This window comes from Vitis riparia, chromosome 18 (genome assembly GCF_004353265.1).
Source record: "Vitis riparia cultivar Riparia Gloire de Montpellier isolate 1030 chromosome 18, EGFV_Vit.rip_1.0, whole genome shotgun sequence".
NCBI lineage: Eukaryota > Viridiplantae > Streptophyta > Magnoliopsida > Vitales > Vitaceae > Vitis > Vitis riparia.
In genome coordinates, this window is record NC_048448.1 from 936,671 (window position 1) to 949,406 (window position 12,736).

Below are 12,736 nucleotides of genomic sequence, written 5' to 3' on the forward strand. Positions count from 1 at the left end.
GTTTACAAAAATATTTAATTTTAAATATTAATTAATTTAATTATTAATTATTTTATAATAATTTAGAAAATAAATTGAATTTTATTTTTATATTGGCGTATAATTTTATTTAACTTTTGAATTATAAAATATTTTTAAACTTTATAATTTCTAAATATATGATTGAGTGAAGGGCTATTAGGCTATACACAGGATGAGCAGACCCCATCATGACATGGACACAATCATGCCTTTGGGATCTACGCAGAGTCACATTGCCACTCTTGACTCATGGGGCCTACGTGGCATCACTTTTGAGTATGGATTCACATAGAGAGCAATTGCATATCCAATGAATAAAATAAATAGGAAAGAAATAAAGGATTCTCAATGTCTAAGAAAAAAAGTTAAAAAAATATAATGTTTTATTATTATTATTATTATTGTTTTTTGTATTTTCATTGAAAAAAATTAGAGAAACTTCATATGTTTTTTTTATATATATATTTTTTATTTTTAAAAAATATTTTTAATAAAAGTAAAATATTTTAAAATAATTTTTTTATATAAACTAAAATATTTTTATAAAAAATATAAATTTACCTTATATCTTTAAAAAACTTTAAAATTTTAAATACATATTTTTTTAAATTTTTACTCTTTTTTTCATATAAATTTGTAGAAAATTTTAATTATATATATATTTTTTCTAACATTTTTCCAAACTATTTTCTTTGTTTCAAATTTTATCGCAAGCGCATAATATTCCTTTGAAAATCAGAATTTACACCTCCCCTTAAAGGAATATTCATAAAAGGAGAAAAAAGATATTGCGTCTCAAGAAAATAATTGACCTTGAAACCTGATACTCGGGTTCGAAAGCTACACACCCACGCTCTGCCGGCCACGTTTCATTTTACTGCGTCAATAACCATAAGTTTCTCTCTCCACTCACCATCTCTGTAAATTCATTCACAAATGTCTCTTCGTGGTTATGAATTATGATCAGTTTTTCAGTGACGGAGACCCCTGAATCAGTAATAATGCGGAAAGAAGTTAAATAAGGATACAACCCAGATAAATTCTTCAAATAATTGTTGAATTTTTGAGGTGGGTATTGCTCCATTTGCGATATTTTGGTTGTTGTCGTCTCTATTGATTACGTTTTCATTTTGTCTTCTTTCTCGATTTTTCTTGTTGGATGTCAATTGGGTTTTCTTGTTAGATATTTTTTTCGTATATTGATTGGAGTGTTGTATACTGAGGATAAGGATGTGGCGTAGGATCGATAGGAACTCTTGTTTGAATTGATGTTTGGTCGTTGTTGGGTGATGTGGGATTCTAGCAATTTCTGAGTTTCAGTCAGACAGCGACGAATGAGCTGTGAGTAGATTTTCTGAACCTGTTTTGTTGTTTTTGTTGACTCAGCTAATACGTCAAGCAAAATTAGGAAATTCCATGTGATTTATTTTCTCATGGTTTGGTGTACTGCTTTGATTCAGTTCGAATGGATTTTTTTTTTTGGAGGACAGGTGTTTGTTTTTTTTCTTCAAAGAGATTAAGGCGGTGTTTCTTTCGGCTATGTGATGTTGTACGAAGTATAAATGGAGGCGTTTCTCGGTTATTAGTGTGCCCGAGAAATTGAGTGAACAAAGGTAGTTATTATAGGGAGAGATGATTGAGAAGAAGCAGAAGAAGTTTCTTACTGTGGCACCATTTGAGTGTGCCTGGCGCAAGGACCTGAGGTTTCGGGAAGCTGGGCGAGGCTGTGTGGCATTCGAAGCTTTTGCTCACAATGATGTCACGTTGGTTTTTCGGGAGAGTGTGGGAAGTCAGCACTACCATTATAAAAGGGATAACAGTCCACACTATACGGTAATTCTTGGTAGTCATCGGAATCGGAGATTGAAAATTGAGGTGGATGGGAAGACTGTGGTTGATGTGGCAGGGATCGGGCTTTGTTGTTCTTCGGCATTTCAGAGCTATTGGATCAGTATCTATGATGGGTTGATTAGTATTGGCAAAGGAAGATACCCTTTTCAGAATCTTGTGTTTCAGTGGCTTGATTCCAACCCCAATTGTAGTGTTCAGTATGTTGGCCTAAGTAGTTGGGATAAACATGTGGGTTATAGAAATGTCAATGTATTGCCATTAACCCATAACCATATATCCCTGTGGCAGCACGTGGATTATGGTGAATATGAAGGAGGGGAGGATGGTGAAGAGGATTTGGAGGATGAGTATGTGAGCTATGAAAAATGGGGACTCGAAAATTTTGTTGAGAGTTGGGAACTATCTGATATGTTCTTCATTGTTGGTTTGGAGGAAAGGGCTGTACCAGCTCACAAGGTTATCTTGGGGGCATCTGGTAATTTTTCTTTCACTTCAGCAGATAAAGAGGTTGTCCAGCTCCCAGGGGTAACCTACCCAGTTCTTCATGCATTCCTTCAATATATCTATACGGGCCAGACCCAGGTATTTTATTTTCCATTCATTCCTCATTTATCTTCATTCATTTGTCCTTTCTACTGCTTGGATAAGCAAATCACCCTTGGAAGTTGCTAATTGGTAGGAGAGTTGGTTGTCAATTACCTAGGATCCATTTGGATGCACTTGTTGAAGCATGGTGTTTCTGTTTTAAAAGAAGAATAGGAGAACCTCTGAGAATAGCATTAGAGTGACTTGTATATACTTAGAAGCATAAATGGAACAAAGCTCATCATTATTCTCGTTATTAATATTATTATTATGATCCAGTACAGATATTGTTGTCATTTCATGGAATATTTTATTTTTGTAATTTTTTGGTGGCCCCATCCTTTTTTCACTTCCCGTGTTGTCCACCCTCAGCTGTTATACCTGTTTTGAGTTAAGAATATAGGGGCATATCAAACCATTCTTAAGCGTTCCTTATAATAGATACAGCTCCAGATATTGTGAATACCCTTGCTGAATATGGATAATTTAAGTAATATTAAAGAATGGTAATGGCTTCTTTTTATCATTTGAAAGCAGAACTTTTCAACTTATTAGACAACCGAAAGTGTTTGTCCATAGTATCTCTAATTGCACCTGTGCTACACATCTTGACATTTGCAAATTGATGATTGGTTGTGGTTAGAGCAATGAAACAAAGCATTTGCCTTTGTGATAAATGATTAGAACTCAAAATTTAGGTATGGTTGATGTGAGTAGTTTAAACCGTATTCGTTATATCTTGTCTGTGCATAAGATAATTCATTTCTTTTGAGGGTAAAGTTACAGTGACATAATCATCTGTTCTAGTAAATATCTATCACATTTTAAACTTTGTTGCAGAGCTTGAATTTCTAACAGTGCACTTGTCTGCTTGATGCAGATTCCAGAGTCACAACTTGTATCCCTGAGGGCTCTGAGCTTACAATTTGAAGTGGTGCCATTGCTGAATCAGTGTGAAGAGATTATTGAACGTTTTAAACTGAATAAGAAATTATTTGACTCGGGTAAGAATGTTGAGATATCATATCCAAATGCTTGGCCCCATTGCTGTACATCTTTCCTATCTGGACTCCCTGTGAGTATGCTGAGGCTAAAAGAATTGCATTTTACTGGAAAGTACTGTGATGTGGACATCTACATTGAGGGTCATGGTCTTGTTGCACGGCCACATAGAATTATCCTTGGTTTATGGAGTGCTCCATTTGCAAAGGTGAGGTGACTTGATATCTCCACCTCAGTAATGTGCTTTTTGAGATTGACTCTCTCATGTTCCTTGTATATAGTAGGAAATGTACCATTGCAGTCTTTCCTGGGTTTAGGAACTTCTCAAGCAGGGAAAAAGATGCATGTTATGCAGGATGATTGGATGGTTAGTTGGCATTTTGTCTCAGTGGGTTATAGGATCAACGAACCTTTAGTAGAATCTTGCAAGATTACTTCTTCCCCCTAGAGATTCATTCACATTGTTTGTAGAAATCAGAAGATACAGAAATGCCTTGCAATTTTTTAGTCAAAAATCAGCAATTTTAGGGAATTTGCATTTCAACAAGCCTTGAGCAATTTTATGTTTCCTTTTGTTTTTTCTTGCCTTGCTATGGACACTGTTCTTGATCCATGATTAAAGATGATACAACCATGCTTGTGGGAATATACATGACATACTTATACAGCATTATTGACATGAAAAATGGCTGGAATAGGTGTAATCAAGACATGCCTCTCTGTAGCTATGCCTCCCTATCTGGTATGTTGGCTCATTCCATGTTATGGAAGGAACCTGATGGTTTATAATGGAGTTCTATATGGGGTTGTGGTTAGTTTGTGTGTGTCTGAGTTTGTTTGTTTCCTTGCTTTTTTTTCTCTTTCCTCTTTTACCATCTAATAATATCCCTACTGAAGGCAATGGTTGTATTGGCAGATGTTCACAAATGGAATGAGTGAGAGCATTTCCTCAAAGGTTTGCCTAAGGGATGTGTCGCCACAAGCATTCAATGCTATGCTTGAATTCATGTATAGTGGCAAACTCGATATAGATGATACCATGGACACGGGGACTTTGTTACTCCAGCTTCTTCTATTGGCAGATCAATTTGGTGTTGCTCTCTTGCATCAGGAATGCTGCAAAACTCTTTTAGAATGCCTATCAGAGGTAGTATGGTAATCCTTATTTTACCACATATTCTAGTTCATCAATTTTAGTCACAGTTACATTGTTGATCTGTCATTATTCCAAAGTACTAGTTGTATGACTAGAATTAAAAGAACGGAGAAGTGACTTGCGGTTTCGAACTTCCGAAAACAAAAGAAGCGACCTTTTTATGAGAATGGATTATAATTGATACCTCTCATCTACATATTATATGCAGGGACGGAGTTCTCTAGTGGAAGAAGGTCATACAACAAGACTTTTTCTATTATGCACAAGTTAAATGGACGGCGAAGCAGACAGTTTTGGCAAAGTAATTGGGTTGTTGCTTTTGAAGCTAACTTTTGAACTTTGTTGCAGGACTCAGTATGTCCAATTCTCCAAGTGGTTTCATCAGTTCTGTCATGTAAACTTATTGAAGAAACATGCCTGAGGAAATTTTCAACACACTTCGATTATTACACAACTGCAAGCATTGACTTCATCTTGTTAGATCAGACAACTTTTAGCAGTATTATTCAGGTTGGTTTTCACTTTCCAAGAGGTTCACTGATTGGTTTTCCATGAATCGAACTACATATGCTTCCCTGAGGAAATTATAACTGTTCCAATAACTTAAAAGAGTGTGGAGATTACTGGTTACTGAAAGTAGAGAAAAAAAAAAAAGAGAAATGGGCGTTAATTTCTCATGATGTTGTAGAGGTGGAAATGGTTTCTATCTGGTAAACTGATGTCCTGAAGGAGTTGGAGACACCTTCGGATGGAAATATGGTACCTGTAAGGAGTTGGAGACACCATTTGGTTCCTTTAAATAGGAATATGATTTATCACTGTGGATTTCAGATAGAAAATCTCCTGCTTCCAAGCCAAATCACACTTCTTCATTGGGAGTTGCTTCCTACTACATATTGGAAAATCTATATAACATATGTGGATCATTTCTTAAAATAGAGCTATGCGTTTTGCAGCATCCAGATCTGACTGTAACGTCTGAGGAAAGAGTTCTCAATGCAATCTTATTGTGGTGTATGCAAGCAAAGGAATTGCATGGGTGGGAGGTAGTGGATGAACTCATAACATATTCAACTCCTGAACTCCTTTTCAGAGAGAGGCTTCACTCAGTCATTGATTTGTTGCCATTCATACGGTTTCCATTACTGCCATATCCCTTGCTCAAGAAGGTATGTTGAACCTGGATATAGATACAGGTCAAGACAAAAGATTTAGAAGCCAATTTGTTTAAGAGAGCAATTGCAATCTTAGCTTGTTTGTTACCATTTATTAAATTGATTTTGCAGTTGGAGAAGAGCAGCCTTAGCAGACAGATTCCGGTTTTTGATGATCTTGTGAGTTGAACTTTTGTTCTTGCCTATTTTCAGTGCATATTGTTTCTGGGAAAAGTTTGAAATTGATGTTTTGTTTCTTGAAACAACTACAGGTAAAGGAGGCAATCAATTATGTAGAATTTGGATTGGCAAGGCCAGAAAATGACCAGTGGTAAGTTTTCACATTGATGTTATTGGAAACTATGAAGAAATAACATAGAAGGTGCTTGCTTCATGGGTTAAAATGCTGTTGAATATAACATGTAGGATAGGATTTACTAAATTACTAGGCAAACAACTAGAAACAAGATATCTGTGCCTCATATGGCTAAGATAATACAAGATTTAAAATCTCAAAATTTCCATTATTAACTTAGAGATCAAAAAATGGAAGTTCTAGTTTACAATTAAGCCTTATGACCTACTATTCTGTCTTCTGATGAAGGTATAGAAAACTATGAAGAAATAGGCTTCACCATGGCTAATGCTTCCATGGCCGCCTCTTGCTCCAAATTCCCGCATCACTATTGCAACCCTTTGATCCACATATGAGTTATGACTTTGTCCCGGCCACTTATTTTATGATAGATTCTAAGATTACTGAGATAATGACTTGAACTTGAGATCTCCAGTTGACCAAAACCCTAGCCAATTTTCTTAGAAACTTAAATAATATTGTCACTTATTTTCTTGTAGATTCTAAGAATACTCAGATAATGACTTGAACCTGAGAACATTGGGTTACCAGAAATTCAATACTGAGTTATCAATGTTCTTTAAGACTTAAAATGTTAGGATCTTGACTCACAATGTATAGCACACTTTAATAAACAAGTAGTCAAATTTTCCTTGATGGCTTTAGTTTCTTGTATGGTTAATCTAGCAACTGATTTTTTATTTTATTTTATTTATTTATTTATTTTTAATCTTTTTGGTGGGTGCGTTGGCTGAGAATGGAAGTGGGAAAGGGGGGAAATGGTCCTCATGCACCTCAATGTCATCAACTCTCACTTTCTCTGTATTTTCATGTTCAGAGGGAATCATATCTAACATGGCTTCACCTTTTTGCAGTGCAAGATTTCAACATAGGCGATCTAGCTTTAAGGAGCTCCAGTACATATGTGATGGGGACAGCAATGGAGTTCTGCACTTTGCAGGCACATCATATGGGGAACATCAGTGGGTAAATCCCATTCTAGCCAAGGTAAACTTTCTGGAATTATTCCCTGTTTTGAAGCCAACAGAAATTCCTTCATATGACTCCTAATGCTCTTAAATTGCATGTGTCAGAGGATAACTATTACTGCAAGCAGTCCAACTTCGAGACATACTGACCCAAAGGTTCTAGTCTCAAGGACTTATCAGGTAGGATAATCTCAATCTTGTGATGCTAATCTTGCATTATAATCTCCTCTGATTGGTTATTGATTTTGAGTTTTTGTGCACTAGGGAACATCTTTCACTGGGCCTCGAGTTGAAGATGGGAAGAACTGTTCATGGTGGACGGTTGACATTGGCGAAGATCACCAGGTTTTTATCTCTACACATAAATCCCACAAGCTTCTTACGTTTTGTCATATCAGAAACCATTCTAAAAAAGTTTGAAATACCGTCATGATGTATTGGCTAGAGTTTTCGCTAGTAAAAGAAAAGATAAGGGAGGACTTGTAGACGGGTTGGTATCATGACCTTCAACAAATGTCTGGTCTATTATAGGCAGTAGTAACATTGGAGATTTTTACTTGGTGCAGCTTATGTGCAACTATTACACCTTGAGACAGGATGGATCGAGAGCCTATATTAGATTTTGGAATCTTCAGGTAAAGAATGATTCTTTAATTTTTTTTTTTTTTTTTTCCAAGCAAATAATGGTGTTTAACAAGTAGATTTTATGGATACCACAGGGGTCGTTGGATGGGAAAGCTTGGACAAACTTGAGAGTACATGAGAATGATCAAACAATGTGCAAGCCCGGTCAGTATGCATCATGGCCTATAATGGCACCGAATGCTCTACTTCCCTTCAGATTCTTTAGGGTTATTCTGACAGGTCCCACCTCTGATGCTTCTAACCCATGGAACTTCTGCATTTGCTTCCTGGAACTGTACGGCTACTTCCACTGATTTGGCTAAATCATATTTTACATTTCCCAGTTGTGCGCACTTGTGATCTTCCTACATTGTTCCAGTAAAGCTAATGAATCTACCCCTAAATTCCTTTTTTCCCTTTCCGTTATCACATCTAATTCACAATCAAGTAATTGATTAAACATCATAACTCTTTAGATTATCACCCTTTTTCTAATATTGGATCATTCAACATTCCGTTCTGGCCTTTGGCTGAGCTCCTGTTTGAGGATGATGTAAAGAGTTCGCCATGAGGTACTCAAACTAGGGCTGGGCTACTGCCCAACGGAGGGGCTGGGGCTGGAGCTGGGAATGGGGAGGACAGTCCAGCTGCCTGCTCAATTTTCTGGGCCTACCTTTACATGCTGCTTGGGAGCAAAGAAAGTTACCCAAAGAGCTTTTGCTAGTTTTGTAAATAAACACTTTCAGGCTTAACGCATACCTCATTTAGGTGATCATATGCAGGCACCAGCTCCATGGATTTTCAAGAGTGAGCTTCATGGTACCGAACAAAGAGTTGAACAGAACCGCTACCCCACCCCAAAACCACAAAAATAAAAATAAAATAAGTAGCAACGATCCGTGCTAAGCTGAGTGCCTTGTTCTATTAGGAATAGAAATCAATTCCTGTAGAACACTTGAAACATGGAAATTAATCTGAAAGGCCAAACAAACATGATAAAAGGTTAATTCAAATGAAAAAGTCAGCAGTCTGGATAACATGCATACAAGGACACATAGGTTGGACAAAATCTAGGCAATATACTTTCAAATGGAAGGGAGAAAAGGTAGTTATCCATATCCTTGTACAACATTTTTTTTCTTCCTAGTCAACTGAGAGCCTGGATCTTAATAAGAAGAAAGTACTCAGGCAACTGGCTATAAATAACCTACAAATTCTGAATGAAGGGCATTTGATTATATTAAGAAAATTCTATCATCTCCGTACTGGTGGCACACCCCTACCAGGTGGAGCTCCACGACCAGCCGCCTGAGCCTGCAGAGGAAAATAGAGTTGGAGAGTCAGCTTCATATCTGTTAACAAGAGGACAATGTTGCATACAATTCAACAATTAATCTCCAGCATCCTGACACATGGCCTTGTTAGATTAAAAAATGTGCCAGCCCACTAGATTTGAAGTCATTTGGAATCCCAAGTTTCTTTAATGTTAATAGGAGATAACAAATTATAAATAATCTTCACTCTTTCAGAACCAAACCATATACAACAATAACACAAAATTATATGACAAGATGACACAGAAACTTACTCTAGCACGCATTGCAACGGCCCTACCCCGGCCAACTCCAAGTGCTGAGCCCTTGCCCTTCAAGAATTTTATGCACTCGAACGAATCAGAAGAGTAGAGAGAAAAAAAAGGTATTTGACTTGGAATCTAATTGATTGTGAATGCATAAGTACCTTGATTCTAGCATCAAGACGCTTGAACATTGGAGCATTCTTCAGCATGTCTGGAATGACCATAAACCTGGTGGCATTTCAGGTCAGTTTCAAACAATGAATCTAATAGTGAATAGACCATCTCATGTATGGAACAATTTTGATACCTGACTTTGCTGCCTCGGATAAAAACATGCTCAAGCTGTGAAACCTTCCCATCCTTGCCTGTGGAGGAACTAACAAAATCAGCAACTGATGGAAAAAGAGAACATGGATAAGAAGATTCACCTACTGTAAGAGCTTAAAAGCATGAATGCATCCATTGACATTCAACAACTAACATCAGCATTCAACAATAGACAAGGCACATGTGCTTTTAAGGTTGTCATCCAGACCATAGGAAAAGTGAAATTGAAATATTTGGTCCTATTTTCCTCTAATAAAGCTAGATGAGGAAGAAGAATACTGTATAAAGCTGCTTTTACATCAACTCTGATGGCAGGTTTACACCAATAAAAATTGACTCAGCAACCATCTGATAGTGGCTATAGCAAAAGATAGAACTGGATGCCAAATATATTATTTGTGTCACGATCACAAGCTGATGGAATTAGGTCTTCTTGAGTTGAGTGTTAAATATGAAGGACCACAAATATTATGTAAGCAAAGTAACTCATAAAATCTAATACTGCCAATAAGTGAGGATTAACAAAAAGACAAACTGTGAACAAAAATTTAAACAAAATTAAAATGAAGATGGAGGTGGGATATCCTATCCTATATTTGGTTAATAATGGAATAAGATAAGAGGTGTATAACATATCCATCACCTTCCTCATATCCCTTATACATAAGGTTTAATAATCCCATAGGAAGAGGTGGGATACATATATCCCATGGATCATAAATTATTTTCTTTCATTTATTTTCCTCTATTTATTTTAATTTTCTTTTTTCATGTTAATCACTATGCAAAACAAAAAAATTTAATTAAAAATTAAATTTTGGGTTGGACAATATAATATTTTTTATTAATAAAACTTTAAATATTTTAATTATTAATATTGTTAATAAAAATTTAAAATTAAAATAAATTGCAAAAAAATTTCACATTTTTTAAAATACCAAGCAGTATATTAATATTGGGATAAAATATATTCTTCCTTCTAATTTTTATGCCTTAGCATGTTATAAAATATTTTATTAGATATAATATACTAAAATATCATTATTCAATGAATATGATATATTTTTTTTGATAGATATCAAAATTCAATGAATATGATATATATCATATCTCATTGGAACTAATACGAATGTAAATAATGAGGATTGTTGGGACAGATGAGAGGTACCGTGAGAAAGTGAAACCCAAACTTCCACAATGTGGGAAAAACATCCATCTTTCTGAATAGTTCTACAGAAGCCTTAAAATAGGTTTTGTAAGAATTGGGAGGAGTATTGCAATGATTTTGAAAACAAGATCTTTATAAGGCCAGTACAGGGTATGATTGTGGCATCAACCATAGAACAAGAAAGCACTATTCAGGGATTTTATTTTTTTTTATAACAAACCAAGTGATTTTGAAAATAACAGCATAATCTCCAGGCAATACATTTCGCACACCTTCAGATGAAACTCACATCTCCTAAAAACTTAATTGGATCCACTTCAAATGGTATGCCCCATCAAATTACAATGCTTCCATTATCACCAAAAATTACAAACTCAAATGTGTTATTCTAGCTGCAAAGAAATGGCTTCTAGATATCGCCAGGAAAAGAAAAAAAAATGATGAGTAAAGTTAAGGGTTCTTTGTGCAATTTTCAATACATGAAAGTAAGCAATTCATTAGGTTTAGCATCAATTTTCAGTATTTTCCATCTTTTTCCTTGTTTCCAAGATCCAAACTTAGTCTTAGGGTTTAGCGGGGATTTAATAATTTAAGATATTTCAGTGCTTGAAGGATCAACGAGGTCTGCATCAACAGTGCGTGATCTAGGGTTTTTTAAAACCGCAGAGATCACAGCACACTAAAGAAGCCAGAAATGAGAAATGTGAAGCAAATGAGGAAGAAAGAGACTAAAATTGCAATTTACAGATAATATAGTTTCCATAGTGATGAGAGAGTAGTACCTTGCCGGTGAAGGTGATGCTTTCAAGCTGACAGTTCCAATTATCTTCGCACTCGATCATGTTTCCTCTGTAAAGCTCACCGCTTTTCAGTTCCACAGTCACCACATGACCCGCGGCTTCGTGTAGAAGCTTCACAGGTATTCCCAAGCTTCTGCTCATGGCGTTTCCTCTCCTTCTCTCTCTCTCTCCCTCCCTGTTTCCCGCCTTCTGCAAAACCCTAACCCTAAACCTAGGCTCTCTCTAACCTAAGCTTCCGGAGTTTCAATGGAGGAGCGTATAGTACAATTGTAGAGGGCCCTTCATCGTGCCAGGTCACTAATTGACAGGGACATTTACGTATTTAATAAAAATATTAGGGCTACATTAGGCATTTATGATTTGGTGACGTTAAATTCACCAACATTCTTTTCCTTTTTCGTTGAAATAAAAGCAATGTTTTAAATAACCGGAAAAGTTACCGGTTCACGGTTCACTGGTTGGACCGCCGGTCGAACCGCTATCGAACTGGTGATGTCATAAATATATATTTTATTATTTTATATAATATAAAAAATTAATAAATTAATAAATTCTATGTAAATTTTGACAGCATCTACTTTATTTATTGAGTAAGTTGAGTTTTGTCACAAAATTTTTTACCTGTAGAAGTCATCAATTATCATATATGATATTTATAACACAATATAAGATGTTATACATTCATAATGTCAATAAACTCAATATTTATCAAATAATCAAACCATTACTATCCTATAATAACTAAATTATCAAAGAGTTGTTAACTTGACACATTGTTCATAACAAATAATACAAATGTCAACCATAGGTCCACAACACTTAAATAATTACTCAAAATAAAAACATAACATGTCAATGTTTGAATATTCATGAAGATTTTTGCATACTAATAAATATAAAATTCACGTTTTTATTTATTTTGGAAATTGGAATATAGAGATTGAAAATGAGCATTTGGAAAACTAAAAAAAAAATTAAAATAATTTGAACCGATTTTTTCCCTCAGAACCGACCGGTTCGTCTGGTTCACCGGTTGGACCGCCGGTTCAAGCGGTCCAATCCCGGTTTGGTCTCCATCTGGTCTAATGATCGGACCGAACTGGAACGATGACCAACTGGCGGTCC

The 12,736-nt window shown here is 35.7% G+C and overlaps 2 protein-coding genes across 3 annotated transcripts; one reads left to right on the plus strand and one right to left on the minus strand.

The window, feature by feature from the left end:
* Positions 1 to 898: 898 nt before the first annotated feature.
* On the plus strand, positions 899 to 8,153 carry LOC117906553 (BTB/POZ domain-containing protein At2g30600). 2 transcript variants are annotated; one of them, XM_034819612.1, is made up of 14 exons: positions 899 to 1,089; positions 1,251 to 1,362; positions 1,512 to 2,454; positions 3,338 to 3,667; positions 4,376 to 4,606; positions 4,964 to 5,125; positions 5,572 to 5,784; positions 5,902 to 5,949; positions 6,042 to 6,100; positions 7,000 to 7,132; positions 7,219 to 7,293; positions 7,378 to 7,458; positions 7,680 to 7,748; positions 7,833 to 8,153. In XM_034819612.1, exons 3-14 carry the CDS (start codon positions 1,654 to 1,656, stop codon positions 8,049 to 8,051), a joined length of 2,421 nt encoding a protein of 806 aa, XP_034675503.1. In that variant the 5' UTR covers positions 899 to 1,089; positions 1,251 to 1,362; positions 1,512 to 1,653; the 3' UTR covers positions 8,052 to 8,153. The 2 variants fall into 2 exon arrangements, with proteins under 2 accessions (XP_034675503.1, XP_034675502.1); XM_034819611.1 differs by having other exon boundaries at positions 899 to 1,362.
* A 559-nt stretch (positions 8,154 to 8,712) lies between these two features.
* Positions 8,713 to 11,869, minus strand: LOC117906554 (small nuclear ribonucleoprotein SmD3b-like). The gene is made up of 5 exons (XM_034819614.1): positions 11,594 to 11,869; positions 9,624 to 9,676; positions 9,478 to 9,544; positions 9,326 to 9,382; positions 8,713 to 9,051 (listed from the first exon to the last, which is right to left on the minus strand). Exons 1-5 carry the CDS (start codon positions 11,750 to 11,752, stop codon positions 8,992 to 8,994), a joined length of 396 nt encoding a protein of 131 aa, XP_034675505.1. The 5' UTR covers positions 11,753 to 11,869; the 3' UTR covers positions 8,713 to 8,991.
* Positions 11,870 to 12,736: the final 867 nt, after the last annotated feature.

Coding starts and splice junctions, on each gene's coding strand:
- LOC117906553 (XM_034819611.1), top strand. CDS start 1,654: ATGATTGAGAAGAAGCAGAAGAAGTTTCTTACTGTGGCACCATTTGAG. Junction 5,126..5,571: donor CTTTTAGCAGTATTATTCAG/GTTGGTTTTCAC, acceptor TGCGTTTTGCAG/CATCCAGATCTGACTGTAAC. Junction 7,294..7,377: donor TAGTCTCAAGGACTTATCAG/GTAGGATAATCT, acceptor TTTGTGCACTAG/GGAACATCTTTCACTGGGCC.
- LOC117906554 (XM_034819614.1), bottom strand. CDS start 11,752: ATGAGCAGAAGCTTGGGAATACCTGTGAAGCTTCTACACGAAGCCGCG. Junction 9,545..9,623: donor ATCCGAGGCAGCAAAGTCAG/GTATCAAAATTG, acceptor AAATGCCACCAG/GTTTATGGTCATTCCAGACA. Junction 9,052..9,325: donor CCGTTGCAATGCGTGCTAGA/GTAAGTTTCTGT, acceptor TTTCCTCTGCAG/GCTCAGGCGGCTGGTCGTGG.